General features: G+C 43.6%; 1 protein-coding gene across 3 annotated transcripts in view; it reads right to left on the bottom strand.

The window, feature by feature from the left end:
- RBM33 (RNA binding motif protein 33) overlaps positions 1 to 21,384 on the bottom strand; it is a 117,055-nt gene that overhangs the window by 31,515 nt on the left and 64,156 nt on the right. For all 3 annotated transcript variants that reach the window (XM_081243451.1, XM_081243453.1, XM_081243452.1), the window contains 4 exons: positions 6,299 to 6,431; positions 5,560 to 5,897; positions 3,831 to 4,106; positions 2,188 to 2,475 (listed from right to left, as the gene is read on the bottom strand). In XM_081243451.1, the coding sequence (XP_081099577.1) occupies positions 2,188 to 2,475; positions 3,831 to 4,106; positions 5,560 to 5,897; positions 6,299 to 6,431 (1,035 nt within the window). The remainder of the gene's footprint in view (positions 1 to 2,187; positions 2,476 to 3,830; positions 4,107 to 5,559; positions 5,898 to 6,298; positions 6,432 to 21,384) is intronic.

The following is a 21,384-nucleotide window of genomic DNA, read 5'->3' as shown; positions in this document are numbered from 1 at the left end:
CCTAATTTCAAAGTCTAGGACAGACCTGAAACAGCAAATCTTAAGTTGGATGAGGGCTACACAGAGCTAGAAGTGACATTAAGGGGAAGACAGAAAAACAGAAGTTCAAAAAGTACAGGGGCTAGGGCATTCTGGGGAAACAGTAACAGGTCCAGAGGACCCACTGTTTCAAATGCAAGAATAATTAATATTCACTAGGATTTTTCCCCATGTAATCAAAAAAGAGTTAAAGTATATTCAAGAATATAGGTAGAAATACTTCTAAATAGATTTGTCCTTCATTATATCATTACCAATTGGGTGAATATAAGAAGATAAACCACACTTACCTAAGCAAAACGAAAAGAAGATTTTAAAAAATAAAAAAAACTTTACTCCCGGTCCCATTCTATGTGCACAGAAAATTAAAAGCAAACAAATTAAGACACGCACCACTTACACTATGGCCACCTGCAAGTTCCACTTCAGGCACAAGGCATCCATTTTATCCTACAGAAGACTTCTTCAGAAGCCTGCTTACTAAATCAACTATTATGAAAGGGACAGACAAACGTGCCTGGTGGTATGCCTGAAAAGTCACTTTTCTCATTTTATTTAGCCACTGTTACTACAAAAGTGTATGTGACTTCATTTTTGAGCCAAATCCATTTATACATGTGAGTTAGGAGCTAGCTATATAAACTAAAAGCAGGATAAGATTTTTAGCAATGATTTCTTTTCATAAACTATCCCAATCCCGTTTGTAAATCTACATGATTTTTTCATATATTGATTTTAAAACCGAAATGTCACCCTTCTTCTAATAAGATGTTATTAAACGTTAACTCAGTATTTTTACTCTATACTTACATCTCTGACTTGGAAACATTACATTACAGCTGCTATAATAATTTATTAGAAGAAAATCTGACACACACCCCCGCAATTTAACTGACTGAAAGGCAAAAACCAGTTAACACTTGTTTTTATTATGATTAAGGGCTTATATTCTCATCTAAGGAAACTCTGTGCCATTATTTTATAAAGTTAATAGATATACTTACTTATTACGTTGTATATATTATTATTAACGTAACTCCCACGTACTGGTCTCTTGCCAAGTCTCAGGCACATACACCCAATAGTTAAGGAAACTGAGGCTTGGGATAAGTGAAGTAACTGGCTCAGAGCCGTTCTGCTAGCGACAGAGGATCATTCCAAGGGCGTGTTCTAACCTGTGCTACACTAGATGCCTATGCTCCTACATTATACAGATATTGCCCAACTTTTGTATCTATAATTCCAGGGAACAGCCCACAATGGAATCCTGACTTCAGGGAAGCATTAGACAAGCACATTCACTTCTTTTACAGGAGACCAAGGGCCGCAAGGGGTTTGTCTCAGGCATAAATTTTGCTGACGTAAAGAATTTTTTTTTTAAATGTAAAAGTTCGTGACTAATACTGCCTTAACACTGAACTGCCTCTAAGCAAAACATAATCAAGTGGCCCAAACTAAACCAAGGTACAAACAACATCTCAATTGGAAATCATGTAGAATACTGACTTGCATTTATTATTTATTCTTACAACATTTATACCTATCTAGAAATCGGCAATAATATACACAATTCAGAACAAAACACCCCTCCCCATCTTATTTAAAGGTCCAAACTGGTCCTACCTTCTAGAAGCTCACAGTTAAAACCAGAAAAGCCACAGGAACATAAGCGTAAACGTAAGGGGTCAGCTAACTATGGCCCATGAGCCCATGTGGCCCAACACTTGACTTTGTCGTAAAGTGCTACCAGAACACAGCCATGCCCATTGATGTAAGACTGTTTATGTTTGCTTTTGTGATAAAACTGGTGAGTTGAGTAATTCTGAGAGACAATTTGGACTCTAAAACCTAAAATATTTGTTATCTGGGCCCTTCAGAGAAACAGTTGGTTAAGATCCCTGATACACACAGATTCTGTAACACACAACTATAACTGTATAAATATATAAATACAATCTGATACAGCACCAGTGAGAATGAAAGTGTATCTTATATGAAGATGGTTGTTAGGTTAAAAGAAGGTGGGAAGATTTTGTGAAGAACTCACTGGGCGAGAGTGAACTGAGATAAGAGGTAGAGACCTTGATTATAAGGTCTCCCGGTTGGAGACCGAACATTATTTTTTCACTAGAAAAAGAGAAGTCCTACCTCTGGTTCTGTCTTTGCCTCCTCTTTAGGCCGGCCCACGGGGCTAACTGGCCTGACTTTCACATCAGCCTTCCCCTGCGCAGTCCTGGGCCCCACCCCGGGCCTCGTGGTCGGTGACGTGCTGATAATAGGCTTTACTTGAGCCGCCGGTGTGGAGGAGCAGCGACTGTTACTCACTTCTATGACATGTGACGGTGCTATTGGTAATTCACGCAAATTACTGTTTCTTGGAGCAGTTGGCTGCATTTGCTGCATTGGTCGTTTGGTTACATTCTGAGAAGTTGTGTTCTATCATCACAAGAAGAAAGAAATTCTAATTACAACTGGAAACTTGGGAGAAGAAACATAAAAAGGCACGTTAGATTAAAATATTTTAAAAAATCATTCTAACTGAATAAGTGACTTCTACTTCGGGGGGCAGATACTTTCCTGTTGGTAAACATTTTTTCCCTGCATAAATGCTTCCTGCTCTACCAAGTGACATATCCTTACTGATAAGGACTGGGGCTGGGAAAGGTACCATACCTGCCTACAGACAGGCTCCTCTTTATGGATATTACACCAGGTGATTTACAGGATGGGGACAAACATTTTTAACAGAATCAACAGTGCAACAAGGACTCCCGCACAAGGAGTCAGCTGGGTTAATGGCACCACCACTGTCAAAGGGTCCCCTAAATTGAAGGTAGAACAAACAAAGAACGAAGCATTAAGTTAGTGCCCTAAGAAAAAGAAGAAAGATACCCAAAGCTCTCATCGGGGAGGAGACCGTCAAGTCATGTTCACCCTGAGGATTCTTAACAGAGACCCACCGCCTAGAAGAGTGTGTATATCTGTGAGATGGCTGAGGGAGGACTGCATTCCACGGCTGCTCAGCTCAAGACTGGGGGTGTCGTCTGCCACTGTTCTTACAAAATGAAGCCCAGGTTACAAAGCACCCTCTTTCCAGATCTAGAAATCCTTTCTTATTTCTTACATCATTTTAGTCTCAAGTGTTACTTTAAGAAACAAAGAGGCGGGTATGAAAAAACTGAGATTAAAAGTAGGGAAGTGACATGCTTGAAGCTCAAGGTCAAAAGGACCAGTATTAAAGGGAAAACCCAACTATCTCACCTTACAGCCTGGAACTCTAACCCTGAGCCTCTTTACAGGGTTAGTTATTTAATGGAGGATAAGACAGTAACCATGACTAGTCTCTGATTTTTAAAGCGACACACATCTCCCAGTCTCTTTCAATGCATGGCAAGCCACACGTCTGCTGATGGTACTCGAGAGCGTAACCTCACAAATCAATGCAGCTCACCCCCCACGATTAGCTATGAGCCCCATGAAGGCAGGAAGGGGATCTCTCTCATCCACTGCTGTGTTCCCAGGAACCAGAGTAGTGCCTGACCACAAAGGATATTCAAGAAGTTCTTCCTGAATTCATTTACTTGTGCATTCATTGCCCAAGGAGATAGACAGAATCTCGGTACCAAGTAATTAGCCACCGGCAAAGGTAGAATGATTATCCCCCAAAACTACTTTCTGAAGTTATGCGTCAATTACTAAGGCCACCTCGCACTACAGGAGGATCTAGATACACAAGGCCCCGCGACATAAAAGGTGCCCCCGGAAGACAGCTGAGGACACTGGACACTTACATGCCTTAGCCCCTGGCGCTGGGGGCACTGCGTCCGACTGCTGTTTGGCTGAGGCGGCCCCGTCTGCATGTGAGGCCTGAACTGGGGCTGAGCCACGGGCATCAGGGGCGGGGGAGGAACAGAGAGGTGGTGGTGCTGGTGCTGGTGCTGGTGCTGGTGTGGGTGCGGAGGCGGCGGCGGCGGCGGCTGGTGCTGCGAGGGTGGCTGGAGCGGGGGCGGGAGCGGGGGCTGCTGCTGGGGCTGCGGGGGAGGGGGCAGCGGGGGGTGCAGGGGCCCCTTCCAGGCCAAAAAGAGAGAAGCAACAGTTTATCATGTACATACTGCTCGTGTTCCGATTCAGCCATTTCCTTAAAAACCCCAACACCAGAAAGAAGCTTCAAGTGGCACTAAAATTTCATTTTAGATTTGTTGATGAAGCTGATACTATCTTAAATGCAGTGATAAGCCAAAAGCTACTACGCTGCATTTTATATTTGCCCTAAATCCTTTAGATCCTGAAATTCCAGGAATTTATCCTAAGGAAATAACTAAGGATGCGAGCAAACACAACCTCAAGGATGTTTCCTGCAGCACTGTTTCCAATACCCAAGGACTGAAACCAATAAACACGTGCCAGAAGTAGTGACAGCCATAAAACGTCAACTCGTGCAGTGTTTTCAAATGCCGTGCGTGGTGAAAGAGAACTAACTCATCACCATTGAGAAGATGGTAATAACATGTTAACTGGGAAAAGTAAGCATCATGATGAGGATGCAAGCACTAAAGAGACTGAAAGACATGTGCACCCAAATGTTAGTGGTTACTGTTTCTAGATGGTGGGATGACTTCATTCCTTTTCAAATTCCTATCTATACGTATTTCTGCAATGCAGATGTAGTGATTATATATATATTATATTACATTATATTGTATTATGTATATATATTTACACATACATACACATACACATACACATTTATATGTATTTTGGTTGTGCAGAGCAGCTTGTGGTATCTTAGTTCCCCGACCAGGGGTTGAACCCACACCCTCGGCAGTGAAATCACAGAGTTCTAATCACTGGACCGCCAGGGAATTCCCAAATTATATTCGTTTAATAAAAAGAAAAAAACATTTTATCCTACTGTAACACCTTATATAATAAACGTTTTCCTGTTCTTACTTTAGGTACATATTCTATGTGTTTCTAAATAATTGGTTCAAGCCCATCATCATTACATACCTTAACAGGAAACTTAAAACACAAGAAAAAACATACTGGGTAAGAGAGGTATCAGACTCAAGGCAGCTGATGAAACATACAACACCAGCAGAGGGCACTCAAATCTCTCAAATAATGTGGGAGCAGCAACCCTTTTTTTCCCCACTACATATTGCAGGAACATAATTTGACAAAGAACCTTATTTCCTGTTCACCTTTTAAGAATCTTGCAATGATAAGCAAAGGTATTATCAAAACATGCCCTAATTTCATTAGCAGTGTATAGTATATCCTTTACAAAATCTGACTACTGAATTTTTTCATTTCCCAAAAAATGACAATCACTTTCTCCATTTCTCCTATGATTAAGGAGATAAGCAATATTGTTAAGGAAGCTGTCTTTAATAAAGAGCACATTTAATTTTAATACCCTTGTTCTTTAAATAATCTCCACATCTTGTAAGACTAGAATAAAAATGTGAAAGGTTTTAACTTGAATTCTGAAACACAAAACCAGCCCCTGACGCCTACCTGAAGGTTAGGCTGTGTGTGGGCGGGCAGGAACGGCTGTCCTGGGCCGGGCAGGAAGGGCTGGCGAGGAGGGATGAACGGCCGTGCTGCTGCGGACCCTGGCTGGCTGAAGTGCAGAATCCCCACCGGCCCTGGCGGCTGGAGGGCTGGCCTCACGGGCCTCTCTCTGGGGAACACAGGCTGCTGTCCTTGCTGATTAAACGCTGGTCCAGGCTGGGTGAATGGTAAGGGACTGGGAGTGGGCACAGGGTGACCACTGCTAAGAAGCGTGGGAGGAGGTGGCGGGGGAGGGGGACTTCGCTGTTCCAGAAAGAGATGGCTCGGGAACCTCGGTTCACCTGAAACGGAAGGGCGTTGCCACGTCATTGCCCTCTGGTCACACAGAACACACACTTCACAGAAATCAGTTTTATGTACTGTCTTACTACGGACGAAAATTACAAGAGGTGGCTGGGTGTGAATGTCTGAAAAGAATTCTACATTTTGCCTCTTATTTCTAGATTGCTTCATTAGTCATCTTCTATAGATGAATTCCTCCTTTGTATGAGATTTTCACATTTCAGATACCAATAATGTCCAATTTTAGCATCTGAAATGACAGGCAGAAGGGCTATGGGACAAAAATCTGACACTCTTAACAAAAATCTCCTATTGGGAGCTAAACACCGTTTAAAACATAAGCATGTTCAGGCACGTCGCCCCACGCGGCTTTGCTCTGTTACTCTGCGCCATCCTTTACCTCCTAAGAAGAAAGGGTCTCGCTCCTGGGGAGGCGGCGGGGCCCTCCACTGGTCCTGAAGAGGGAGCCGCGGGGGCTGGCTGAAACTGTTGGGCACAGGTCCAGGTGTGTGCTGTGGGAACTCTGGAGGGCCCTGAAGCACAGCAGGAAAACAGGGTGGAAGGCAGGAAAATAAACGGTAGTGTTCAGAAAGGTGTACATGTTTTATTTTTTTATTTTTTTTATTTTATGTTTTTTTCGCTTTTTTTTTTTTTAGAACGGTGTACATGTTTTAAGTTTTCCTCTGCAAACGTCAAGGAACTCACCTCCTGAAGCCACTACCCCTGTATATATATACACACACACACACACACACACACATATATATATATAACCTCATGTTACAAAATAGGTGATTCTGCCATAGTGAAACAGTCAAATGTCAAAATGCAGCATCTAAAAATTAATTCAATGTTTTAACAGCACTACAAAACCAAAAGAATTTTATTTTTAAGCTTACTGAAAGCCATGCAATTACTGAGCTTCTTGCCCATTAATCCAAAAGACTAAATGTCTACTTTCAGTGTTCCTGACACTCATCTTCTCAAACATGCTATTCTTTGCTACCTTTTTCACACAACCATAAGCCACAGCTATGAAGCTGCTTTATTTCAACAGAAGAAAAAGAAACTGAATGTGTACCATAACAAAAATCAGCAATCTCTGACAAAACAGGAAAATGTGAAATGTTTAAGAAACCACATTACTACAAAAGAAATAATAGTCAGATTCCACTGGCTAAAAATTCTGAACTCTTAAAACAGATTACCATTTTTCAATAACTGCAGGTTACCAGTAGAACTCTACAAAGACAAATTAAAATTACTTCACTTTTTAGCCAATATTTTATAACTTTAAATGGAATATAATCTATAAAAATTTTGAATCACTACGTTGTACACCTGAAACTAATATTGTAAATCAACTACACCTCAATTTTGAAAAATTACTTCATTTTTCAGTTGGCCTTTCAAGCATTTATGGAGATTCTTTTAAAACACCACATTTACTTAAGAAAGCCTCACAACTTTTTTTCACTTCTTTATCCAGAAATTCATTGATTATACATACTGTATCATCAAAATAATATTCATTTAATAACAACTCATTCTTTGAAGTATTTTTCAACTTTCAAAAACCACACTTCTGGGCTTCCCTGGTGGCGCAGTGGTTGAGAGTCCGCCTGCCGGTGCAGGGGACACAGGTTCGTGCCCCGGTCCAGGAGGATCCCACATGCTGCGGAGCGGCTGGGCCCGTGAGCCATGGCCGCTGAGCCTGCGCGTCCGGAGCCTGTGCTCCGCAGCGGGAGAGGCCACAGCAGTGAGAGGCCCACGTATCACAAAAAAAAAAAACAAAAAAAACCACACTTCTTTCTCATAAACTTAAAATTCTAATGACTTTTCTGTCATTTTATTACGAATTAGCTGTTCTTTCTAAATGTGACATCATATTATAACACTGAAAATGCTTCTGCAAACTACATTTGCCTTCCTTCTCTCTTTAAAGGTCTGCTCTATCCATAGTGTTGTAAGAATAATGCAAAATGAACACAATAAACACCACAAACCCATATGACCACTGGCTATAGAACATTAACGAAATTAGATTTACACACAAATATTACATCTTCATAAAAACACATGGTACTGAAACATATGGATCAGAAAGTTGCAAAGCTTAAATTCTTGTAGTCTGTGTCTATCAGTTTAGGTGAAATCAAGGGTATTCTCACCTCACCAGTGTTTGACATCTGACATTAGGGAACATCACTTCTCATTCCAGATAAAGGCATCAATTAAGATACAATTGAAGCAAACAACATCAGAGAAATGCTGGATTTATAACTGAGAATACATACTGTATACACTCATACTAAACCATAAAGCTTTTTACCCCTAATAAATGTATATATTTTATCGCAATGTTTGAGACTTTACTAATATGATGCTTTGATATGGATATTCTTCAATATTTACTATTTTTTACTATGGTAATAATACGCTAGAAAAACACATTTCTAATAGCATCGGCTACCCTACATTGGTACTGATTACATCTGCATTAAGAGTTTCAATGGACTTGCCTTCTGTCTTTCACTGCCACGTTCTTTCCTCGTTCTAAAACTACTCTTATTTTTGTGTGAAGCCGATGAAATACGTGGTGTGCATTTGCATGGATATTTTGCCAGGTAACTTAAAAAGAACATTTATTAATAAAGTATTTCTTTATAAAATATAGCATTAGTATCCTGTGTATAGTTTTACAGGCCTTTTCCCTCATGTATACACGTATTTCAAAACTTTCTGGATGATAACAAATTAGCAATCAAGGTTCAGTCATTTTGTTGTTGTTGTTGGCCGTGCCACGTGGGATCTTAGTTCCCTGACCAGGGATCGAACCCGTGCCCCCTGAAGTGGAAGCGTGGATTCTCAACCACTGGACTGCCAGGGAAGTCCCCAGTCTTTTTTTTTTTATGTTTAAACCATTTTTCTTGGAGTGGCCCAGAAAATAAAATTTAAAATTGTCTGCCCTCTGGCTTGTGGCAAGGTTTGACTGGTCACACTGCCTCCAATCCATGCAATTTGACTACATAAATTAGCAACGTTCACCTAAGTAAAACCCGGTTTCAGCTATACGGCTTGTTTCCTTAAACTAATTTGATGTATAACTGTCCCTCTTTTGGAGGGGGAACACCAAGAAGGAGTTTCAAATAGATAAATACAGAAGGGACAGATAAGATTCATTAACATCACCACAGCCTAAAACAAGCTATGGGATGTGAAAGGTAAAAGAAATCACTGAAGCTTAAAATCTTTTAAAAATGAAATATATGTATTTTTCATAAGGCTTTAGCTTACAAACAGTAAAATATTAACACCTACTTGAAAGACAGAAAACATTTTCCGCCTTTAAAGTGTATTAAGAAACGATAGGGGCTTCCCTGGTGGCGCGGTGGTTGAGAGTCCGCCTGCCGATGCAGGGGACACGGGTTCGTGCCCCGGTCTGGGAGGATCCCACATGCCGCGGAGCGGCTGGGCCCGTGAGCCATGGCTGCTGAGCCTGCGCGTCCGGAGCCTGTGCTCTGCAGGGGGAGAGGCCACAACAGTGAGAGGCCCGCCTACCGCAAAAAAAAAAAAAAAAAGAAACGATAGCTCTCTTCAACTACCTGAGCTGTGATCACTTACAAGCAGGTGTACGTTAGCCTGCATCAGGTCACTAGGGCAGGGTTTGTCTGGATACAGGTTTGGTGGAGTAGATCCCAGCCAGGGAGGGAACGGCACCACAAAGCCTCAGAAAAGCCCCTTGGGTATGGAAGTGCCCCACAGCAGGGGGACTGCTGCACAGGTAAGGACCTCAGGCCCGTCCATGTTCTGAGAATCAGGCGGCAAGCTGAAAGACCGAGTTGTGAACCTGGGCCAGCGCTGGAGCAACCAGCAACCTGCAGGTCCGTCTGCTGAGCTGGGCACGGGGTGGCATCAGGACGGCTCCAGGCAGGACAGGGAGACCTGGGGGATGATGGCTTGGTGAAATGCAGGGGCTGGGACTCGGTGGGTGCTTACTTGGTGTAGTCACCTGGATTCAGTGTCAATTCTTTTGCTTCTCTGGCTGGTCTGACAGCCCTGGGGGAGCTTGGTGAGAGACTCGGGACCGACGTAAGAACCCAGGCCGGAGCCTGAACCAAGGCTCAGGTCTGGGCACCGTCAACCAGAGCGGGAGATAATCCTTTCTACTCACAAGGATTCTCAGCCTGTGTGTGTGCACGCCCATGCTCCTGACACACTCCCACCATACAGCGGATAACGACGGCAGCAACTGGCACAGAATTCACACAAGTAACCTTGTGAAGCCAGCATGAGCATCTGCTTCACAGTAAGAAATAATGAGGACCCAGGCGTGACGGCAGCAGCTTTCCCCACCTGTGGCTCACGCACTGCCCGCCAGGCCCTGTGCAGAGCCCCTGACCACCTGAGCTCATGAACGCACAGCACAGTGACATCGGGGGGGTGGGTGTCCTACTTCACAGCCAAGGAAATCGAAACTTAGGACATTAAATAACGTGTCCAAGGTGACACCATTCTTTTTTTTTTTGTTTTTTTTAATCACAATACCCAAGAAAAACAAGTTAAAATGAGGTAGGGGAAATTTCATCCCATATGGTATAAATCTTGTCAACATGACTAAATTTGGTTGGGCTTCCCTGGTGGCACAGTGGTTGAGAGTCCGCCTGCCGATGCAGGGGACGCGGGTTCGTGCCCCGGTCCGGGAAGATCCCACATGCCGCGGAGCGGCTGGGCCCGTGAGCCATGGCTGCTGAGCCTGCGCGTCCGGAGCCTGTGCTCCGCAACGGGAGAGGCCACAGCAGTGAGGGGCCCGCGTACCGCAAAAAAAAGAAAGACTAAATTTGGCGATTTTAAAAACCATACTCTCCCCTGACTTAGATATGAAAATGATCGTCTAGAACATGAATTCTGGAGACCATCACATCCCATACAAACTTCCATATACTACTGACTTCTTCAGGAAAGGTTCACTCTATACCTCTGTTTCAGCCAAAACGTGAGCCCTCTCGCAAGCCCTCATTATACAAACTTCATTTTCTCCCGTCCCTCCTTCACTCTCTCACCGACCTGTCTGTCCGTCCTGCGGCCACACTGCTTCAGGAGACCCTGCATGCACGTGGGCCCCAGCGCCCCGCTTCTCTACGGGCTGCTGAGCACTGCAGGGTAATACTCTCCATACGCTGAATCGGACTCACTCTAAGTTTCTATTTACTCTTTTCTTAAAAATTTATTTATTTATTTATTTATTTTTGGCTGTGTTGGGTCTTCGTTGCTGCACGCTGGCTTTCTCTGGGGGCTACGCTCTTTGTTGCGCTGTGCGGGCTTCTCATTGTGGTGGCTTCTCCTGTTGCAGAGCAGAGGCTCTAGGCTCGCAGGCTTCAGCAGTTGTGGCTTGCGGGCTCTAGAGCACAGGCTCAGTAGTTGTGGCGCACAGGCTTAGCTGCTCCGCGGCATGTGGGATCTTCCCGGACCAGGGCTCGAACCCGTGTCCCCTGCATTGGCAGGCAGGTTCTTTTTTTGTTTTTGTTTTTGTTTTGTTTTGTTTTGTTTTTTGGCAGGCAGATTCTTAACCACTGCGCCACCAGAGAAGCTGAGTTTCTATTTACTCTTAACAGGCCCAGCATGGTCCCTCAGAGTTTCCCCTCTTCCTGGTCAGCCCTCCCACTGCCCAGGACATTCTCCCTTCTCTGATCATCTTCTAGTCCCTCAGCCTCCTGACCTACCCTCTCTCACCCTCCTACCGGGTAAGATGCTTCCTACCCACCCCCACCCCGTCAGGTGTCCCTTCCCCTCCCCCCACCACAGGGGCCAACAGTGTTCTCTGCGTTCTTGCTTCCTTTCTGTTCCCTCCACTTTCATTCAGCTACAACTACAGAGAATTTTCTGGCATGAATCATGTGTTTGTTGCTAATTTTTAACAGCAGTCTATTTGTTAAAAATTTTAATTCTCATTCTATTACTGCATTTGGTCAGATTTTTCACTTAAAAATAGGAACAGTATGCTGAATTATAACAGCACTTGAAAGTATTAAGCTACTAACTTGTTGACAAGCTTTCAATCTGAACTACAGTCAGCATACTTCAGGACTCATAAACTCAGCTGTATCAGTCACCACTGTGCTACCAAGTTGGACAAACACAGGGAGGGACAGACACAGGGAGACGGTGTCAGAAAGGAGGACGGGAAGAGTAAAACGCATTTTCTGACAAAGAGGGAAAGTCCTTTGGAGCTATTTCCACTTAGCCCTTCAGTACTGTGTTGTATGAATAGCTAGAAAGCAGCATCACTCGTTGTGGGAACTTTTACTAACTTACAAATGTTTCGCCGATTCCCGTAAGGTGTAAAGCAAAACGTAACCTCTGTTGTTCAGAACCACTGTAATCACAGGCCCCAGGCCAGCACTGCCCCTGCACTCCAGCTCACCCACTTCCACTTCCGTCCGGTGTGGGTCACTGCAGGACACATGGAGTTTTGCACAGTACTGACATCAGCACTGCCAATACCTAGAAGGCATAGAACTCAGCCCCATAAGAATGACTCCAGAACTGCTCCTTCACTCAGCTTCATGGAAGCCAGGGAGTGACAGACTCTTTTGTCTTACTTCCCTGATTCTGCTCACAATTAGAAGAAGCCTGGAAAAGCTTCCTGACTTTTCTGTCTTGACTAATAAACACAGCTTTCTTCATTATTTAACATGTGAAGCCCCAATATTTATTACCACTTTTCTTAGCAGGCTCGCACCATGCTGGGAAAATACTCGGTTTCTTCTGAAATCTGTAGTTATTTGTAAATTCCATGAGTGCGTTTTAGTGCCACAAGCCTCACCCTCTGCTGATGAATCTCTGACTGGCACTGGTCACGTGGCTGCTGCCACAGGGCTCTTTATAACCTTCTTTTCCTCCTTCCATTAGACAGTTAATTTCAAGTCCTCCCAAAGACAGGTTTTCTCATTACAGATAAGGCAAAATATAAGTGGAAAAGTAGACTGGCTTCCCTCCACCGTAAGTAGAAAGTCTGCTAAATTTTGATTTTTACCTTGCCACAGGCTGAGATCAGGGAAAGTATTCGCCCCTTAGCCCTTTATCCTTTTCTAAAAGGAAGTAGGGGGCTTCCCTGGTGGCACAGTGGTTAGGAATTCACCTGCCAATGCAGGGGACACGGGTTCAAGCTCTGGTCCAGGAATATCTCACATGCCGTGGAGCAACTAAGCCCGTGCGCCGCAACTACTGGGCCTGCGCTCTAGAGCCTGCAAGCCACAAATACTGAGCCTGCGAGCCACAACTACGGAGCCCAACTACTGAGCTTGCACGCCTAGAACCCGTGCTCCGCAACAAGAGAAGCCACCGCAACAAGAAGCCCGTGCACCGCAACGAAGAGTAGCTCCCGCTCGCTGCAACTAGAGAAAGCCCGTGCACAGCAACAAAGACCCAATGCAGCCAAAAATAAATGATTTTTTTTAAAAGTTAAAAAAAAGTAGTCACTGAGTTACAAGAATAAACTCAAAGAGAGACTGATAATTTTAAGCTGCCTGAGAACTAGGTATATTACTTCTTGGGTCTCTAAGCACTTTCAGATTTCCTGGGAGATTATATTGAATATTCCTAACTTCTAAAGACATTTTTTGGTATTAAACTGAAAATACATTGGGATCATAAATCTTGCCCCTTCTGGAATTTTAATATTGTGATTTTCATCTCTTCCCCAAACCTTCTTCCCTTTTACTAATCATCCATGTGCTAACTGCATATACACAGGCATTCAAGTGTTAGCAATACAGAACAAAGCCCCGGAATTCTTTCTCCATCAGTAATATTTAACTAGAACTTTATTCTTACTTCCAAATGACCCTCTATTATATAATATATAGTACATTATATTGATATAATTATATTATATTATAGTTACAATTAATAAGTGTATCAGCTTCTGACAATTAATGTGTTTCCTTGTAAGGTGAAAGACAAATCAGCACAGATCTCCTTCCTGTGCTCTCATTCTGAGCTCAAACCGGAAAGCCTTCACAGAACAGGTATTACCAATTCCTAGTAATTTTACCTCCTAAATCTCCCTCAAGTCCACCCCCGCCTCTCTCTACCCTTCACCCACAGAGCCATGAGGGCCGAGACCACGACTGTTTCATTCACCAGTGCATTTCCACGCTCGGCACAGAGCTTGGCACAAAGACGCCCATAACACATAAGGGATGGATGAACTGCCTGACTCTAAGGCGAGGGGAGCCAGGCCCCACATCTAATGGAGAATGCCACAGTATGCCCAGCAACCGGCTGCCCAGGAAGCACACGTTCAGGGAACGGCTGAAAGCCTCAGGAGGCAAGCAGAGGAGGGTGGACTGTGCTGACCAAGGCGCCGGCAACCAGCCCCAAGGTTCATGAGCCGAGCGGACTCGGAGCACAGACAGGGCAGCAGGACCAGAGAGCAGCCAAGACCAACAGACCCTGACCAACCTAACTGTAGGGGAGAATTTGCTGTAACTTGTCCTGGAATTATGTAATATAATTAGAGAGGAAAGGTGACATGTACCTGCAGACTCTCGTCCTCAACCTATGACCACGTCCCTAATTTTAGAGAAGAGGGTTGTTCCCTGAAGAATGAAACTGAAGTGGATAGTGGGTAGGGTATACTTCCAGCACTGCTGTTAAGGAACACAGCCCAGGCCAGTGTCCCCACCTTGCCTGTAGATCCAAGTGAAGAACCATGCACCTGTAAGATGAATGAAGCCAATACGGCCTCATGACCAAGTTCCTGGCAGATGGCATGTGAGCAGAAGTGATGTGGGCTAGTTCCAGGCCCGGTCAGTGAAAGACAACCTCCCGTGAATAATCTTCCCTCTTTCCCCACCTGCCAGAGGATGGAGAGAGAGGCCCCTGAGGGCCAGAGGAAGATGCCCAGAGGGTGACCTGAGTGAGAAATAGGCATCCCGTTGGCGGCGCTGTGAAGTCAGTCCACTCTGGCTGATACTCCCACGCTGGACGCTCTGGGGCCATCGCCGAGTCTCCTTCACTGGGCCAGCACCACATGCTCCAGGTGCTGCACATGCCGTCCTTCGCCAGGGACTGCCTGCCATGGCCACACACTCTGCCCTCTGCCCCAGGATGGACAACTTACACTCCAGAGCCCTACCCTCTGGGGATCAGGCCAGGGCTGGGGGCTTTTACCTGAAACCGCATCTTACCCTGGGGACTCCACCTCCTTCCTATCCTGCATCCCCTGTGCCCTTACCTAGCCCTGGGCACCCCAAATGTCCCTCCCGGGCTCTGCTGCTGCCCACCTAAGGCTCAACCCACACTGCCGCTGCTGCTGCCAATTCTGCTGAGAGCTCCTCTGCTATCTCCTTCAATCCTGCCAACAGCCCTACGAGGGAGCTATTGTGCTCACAGAAATCTTTTCAGCACTTAAATCACCTGCACAAAGCACAAGGTTAGAAAGCACAGGTCACCTATGTCCAGAGCACGGAACAGGGACCCACCATGCTATCTACTGCTTGCTGTGAACAAACAGCAAACGGCAGGGACTTACTTTCATATCCCCTCATCTGTCTCAGTGTCTTACAATCACATATGTATATGTAATTGCGTGAGAGTGTGTGTGCGCTTTAGAGTTAAGAAAACCAGTTAAATACTAAATCCAGTCAAGTCAGACAGCCATGGACATTCCATGGCTGGCCCGAATGGCTAACACAAATTAGCAGTTCTTATCTGATCAACCTGAGAGACTGATAACGGAGGGAGGACCAGAGATGCTATCTACAGCTTAGAAAGAAATAGCTGACTCAAGCTGAGTAAACAAGGAAATTTCTGGCTTTGGAAGTTGGCTCAATAGAATAAGAATGGAAAAAGAGGGGTTTTGTGGGCTTAACCTTGAAACTAAGTGACACTAGCAAGGTGTGGGAACCTGGGACAGCCAGGTGGAAGGCAGCGGGTGCCAGCTAAGATCATGGCAGCTGACCCGCAGGCCCCCAAGAAGCTGAAAGCCACCCTGAGGTGTACAAATGAGGGAGGCCAACACTGGCAAAGAGACAGCTTTAATGATAAATGCAGCGTATCCAACGAGGAAGAAGCCCATTTCCAGGAGGGCAAATGCCTACGTAAGAGGATTTGAAAGAAGAGGGCAGATGATACAAGATATTATTCCGAAAGAAAGACAATGGCTGATACATGAAATAAACCACAGTGACAACGGCTACTTCTCTGGCGATGTCAGACCATGCCGGACACTAGGGAGAAACCATCTGGGAAGATAAGCGGGCCCCTAGTTGCCTCCATTTGCCTCAATGGATAACAGAACTTGAGAGTCTGAATATGTAAACAAACTGAAAAATGTTCAGCTTTAAGGTCCTAGAAGCTGCTTACTGACTGTTATCAGTATTGGCTTTATGAAATAAAAATTTAACAAATACTAGGTATCATTAAACTCACAATACCATTTTTCCTCATTGTTTTCTGTTCTGTTTTGAACACAGATGTCACTTTCTTTTTCTCAATTTACACAACTTAAATTCTGACCACAAGTTTTAGCCAGATGGAAAAGACTTCCCATTGCTTACCTAGTATAAATTCTCACTTCTTCCTTAGTAACAGAAGGACAACACTGTGCCCAGCTAGAAGACCACCAATCCCAGCCTGTGACGAGGCGAGCTGGCACAGTTGGACAGGGCCCTCCGGGAGGGCTCACTAGGGGCTGCCTGACCCTCCTCCTCTTTCAGCCTGAAACTTGAGTAGGGGAAAAAAACGGATCTCTGATAACAACACAGAACTGCTATACCCACCCAGAAGAACTTTCTTTTTTATGCAAAAAATGTGACACTCAGTTTGTTAAGTCACTGTTAACTGAGTTTTCCTCATTCACATCCTGACTGATAAACCAAGAAACCAAGTTTCTTTCATAGATACAGTGCCAAGAATCAGACAGAACCAGTAACTTTTCCTTTAAGGGATGAAGAAACTCAGGTTTACAGAGTTAAACAATTATCCAAAGTTACACTGACTTGTGGTTTATAAATGCTCTTTCTCACCTCGCGCACTGCTTCCGCTGCGGCCAACCTGTCCTCAGGTAATGCTGAATACACGGTCGTTCCTGAGTCTGGCGTTCACTACCTAAATTCTCCTGATGCGATCATTCATGTAATAGCATCTGCCATTTCACAAGTAGAAAGGATAATAAATGACCAACTCTCTCTAGAAAATGAAGAATTATTTTAAGACTGTTAGTGAGCTGTAAATACCTCACTTAACAGAACTTTTAGGACTACCGTAATTCTGCCTTTTGAAAGAAAAAGCTACCATAATCCTTTCAAATAACTGCTCTGTTTTGCTTTTCTTTATATCCCTTTAAAAGTCCAAGGTAAGAAATTATCATTCTCCCACATATAATTCTTATACAAATTGTACTTTCTTTTTTGCATCTCTTGTTAATTATGTGATGTTATCTATGTTAATCCTATTCAGGAAGAACTGATAACTTCAGTTACAAAAAAAGAAAGATGAAAACTTTGCATAAATTGCTTAGCACAAAGTTAATCGTATAATGCAAAGAATAAAGAGGCTCTAACAGCTATTATGTGACTTATCAGCTTCCCTGAAAGGGTCAGTTGGTGTATTTTAATAAGACTAATTGAATACCTTAACAATGTCATTGAAACTTCATGAATCTTTCAATAAATTACAGCCTCCACTACAACATGTTTTCATTTATTAATCTCACTTAAAATGCAAAGAACTATATAAGAAACCAATAGACACTTGAGAATGCCTCTCAGTTAATTCTGATTAAATGATGGATTAAGTGCAAAGAATCAAGACCACTAGTGACCCCCCCCCCCCGACGTAATTAGAATTATAGTCCGTTGTCACAATGTTAATCCTCTTATTTCAGTATTTTCCATAGGTTTTTCTCTTTCAGGTTATGCCTTGTTTAAATACCTACATTCATTTTCCTAGAAGGTACTCGTGTATTTGCAGATGCATTCTTAACATTCTGAAGCACCATATACCCAGCAGCAAGCGCTAGGTTTCACACTGGAGGTGGTGGCGGGGAGAGGAGGACACCACATGAACTTAAATATGCTATAGGGTATTTAAGGTTACTGGTTCAAGCGGTGAAGCTAGAGCAGGCACTGCAAGTTATAACACTGTTACTTTAGTACAAAATACTGTTTCTGATGAACCTACTGAAGACTGTTTACCATTTTTTCATAAATCGAACAACATTTTATCCCTATACCTTGCCCCCCAACTCCCCTCCGGAAACAAGCTCACCCAACGTCAGGCCCTACCATGGTAAACTTCTCCACCTCAGCACTCCTGACAGCCACCATCTTACAGAGTTATGATGCATCTTACCAGATCCAATTATTTTTACCCGGTTTACTGAGGTGCATTTTAATACTCAGAGAGAAAGGGAGACGGTTCAGCACAATTAAGAGACTCAGGTCGCCTGGCTTCAAATCCCACCTCCTGCACCCAGCTACGTGAACTTGAGCGATTCCATCTTTCCAAGACTCAAAGTTTCCCTGTCTGTCAAGTGGAGAAAATGGTACCTTCATGAGGTTGTTGAACACAAGCTTTGAGCAAAATCTGTAATACTGTAACCACTCAATAATGTTCTTCATCTCCCACTGGTCGTCAACAGTATATGCTCTAGGAAGATGGTATTTCCTCATTCAACAAAGGACTACGAAAGCAAAGCAGCGGTATCAGCTCTGTCAACTGACAGCACAGAGTCTGTCTCAAAATTCTCATCTGAACATACCTACCGTATGACCCACAATCCCCACTCCCAACTATTCACTGACAACTATGACCAGAAAAAATTCCAATGTCCAAATGGTGACTGGGCAGACAAACTGGGCTACATGTGCACAATGGAATAATGCTGGTCAATAAGAAAGGACAAACCACTGGCAGGGGCGACAAAAGGGATGATCGAGCCTCAAATACACTGTGCTGGGAGCAAGAGGCCAGGCTCGCAATGAAGCATGCCATGTGGTTCCATTTATGCGCCACAATTTGAGGAGCAGAAAGCAGATCACTGGTTGGCAGGGGCTGGGTCGGGGGAGAGGGGCTGCCTACAAAGGGGCAGCACAGGAAGTCTTTTGGGGAGACGGAACTGTTCTCTATCTTAATTGTAGTGATTACACAACTGTATGTATTTGTTAAAAATCAGAGTGTACATCAAAAGGACAAAATTTTTAAAGTTTAAAAATATTCAAATCTTTTGGAAGAAGTGCTTTCAGGTGCTTTAAAATAAAATAGGGCCACTTTCAAAGTTTAAACAGAAATATGGATCTTCAAGGACTCCTGGAAAAATAAACATTAAAAAAAACAAACAAACTGGTGTGCCTTGCAGGACAAATCAGTAAAAACAGGACAGAGATTTTCTTGGCATGGAAGGAGTTCTAAGACTTTGAAACTTTGTGTTATTGTCAACATTTCATTGGCTGAGTTATTAAATTACAGATGGGCAAGTCATACTCAAAGTTCAAGTCTACTATACAATGAATGGCACTATGTATCTGGGAGGATTTATGAAAGGTATTCAATTCAATGTAACAGTTTTACTTAGCCAACAATGAAACAAAATAGTGCATCACACTTTTACAATGCAGTTTTTACACTGTGATGTAATGGCTGGACTTTATGATCTCAATGAGTATTCCCTGGCCTTCGAGTTATTGGTGTGGATGCCCACTGCCCTCTCTCCACCCAACGCACACAACACTTGCTGACAGGACAGCAAGTCAAGTCAGCAGGGCACTGAATTTTATAACCACCATATTTAATAGCTGTTACCACAGTGCTTAGCTGCTCCTGTTACTGCTGCAGATGGGAATGCACTGATATGATTAAATCTGATGGTATGATAATGTATGGTAATCATGATTAATCAGAAACCCACTAGCAAATGGAGGATGTTGGGTATTATGTCACCTGCATTTTAAAACGCATTCTCTTGCTGCAAGTCTGACAATGTTTGACGGGGGGAAGGACCTCCTCCCACATTCACCTGCTACCACTCAGAGATCTGGTAAGAGAAAATGCCCATCATTTCTTACCCATCTTAAGTGCTAATAATTACAAGGCATTGCAGGCAAGTTGTAAAAACAGTAAGGGTTCAAAAGAAAGACTTCTTTTTCCCAGACGGAATAAAGTCTGGACTCCCATCTGCAAGGGCTATAATCAGAGAGAAATGTAATTTGATGCAGCAGTCTCATCAAACATGATTTGCATGAGATGCCATATAAAATACATCCAGGAAGTGTCAATCACCACCACCTGATACCATGCATCCGCGTTACATGGAAACACAGTGCAGTCAGACCTACTTGTGAGGTGCTATAACTACACAGTAAACACAAATGGAAATCTCATTTATTGGGTCTACCTAGTAAGGTAATCACTAAGAAGACTAATTTAAACTTAGTATGGTAGCCTTTTTTAAACATAATATTTGGTTTTAATTTAAACAAAGATCACTAGGAAATTATTCAGTAGCCAAATGACTCAGTATTTAACTGGCTACCCTGAAATAGCAGCATTTACCAGAAACACCAATGCAAAATGAATGACTGAATAGGTTTTAAAATAGCCTAGGTCAAAAATCTTCACAATGTGAGTTACTTGAAATTTATCTGTGTGCTTACCTGACACTGAAAACACTTTAAAAAATATTATTAATCAACACTTCAGTGTTGCTTTTTCAAGTGGACAAAGTTTAAAAACAACGAACATCTCTTTGAGGACAAATACGTAACTGGATAGCCATACTTAAGGATAAGAAAAGGACTTAAAACTTTAATGACAAAAACATCAGGAACAGCCTTTGTGGAAAGAGAGATCTATTAAACTAATATGTAAACAAAGAACATGGAACTGAAAACAGAATTCAAATAGACACAAAAACAGAAGCTGACTTGCAGAAAGGTAAACTAGTCTCCCCATCCTCGCTCCCTTGCAAAAACAGAAGAAAAAAGAGGGCTTCCCTGGTGGCACAGTGGTTAAGAATCTGCCTGCCAATGCAGGGGACATGGGTTCGATCCCTGATCCGGGAAGATCCCATATGCTGTGGAGCAGCTAAGCCCGTGCGCCACAACTATCGAGCCCACGTGCCACAACTACTGAAGCCCGCGCGCCTAGAGCCCATGCTCCGCAATAAGAGAAGCTGCCGCAATGAGAAGCCCGCGCGCCGCAACGAAGAGCAGCCCCCGCTCGCCGCAACTATAGAAAGCCCGTGCGAAGCAACGAAGACCCAATGCAGCCAAAAATAAAGAAATAAATTTATTTAAAAAAAACAAACAAACAGACACACACACACGAGAAAACCACAACTGTCCTGTGAAATCACACTCAAAGGTCGTGGCATGAACAAAAATGCTTCAGGAGTGGACTGTGGGGAAGCAGGCGGCTAGACGGCAGGATGAGGCAGGAGAGAAGGAGCTGACATGGAGGAAGGACGAACAGTCACTCGAT

This window comes from Mesoplodon bidens, assembly GCF_964165515.1.
Source record: "Mesoplodon bidens genome assembly, chromosome: 9".
NCBI lineage: Eukaryota > Metazoa > Chordata > Mammalia > Artiodactyla > Ziphiidae > Mesoplodon > Mesoplodon bidens.
This window is presented reverse-complemented; position numbering and strand designations above follow the sequence as displayed.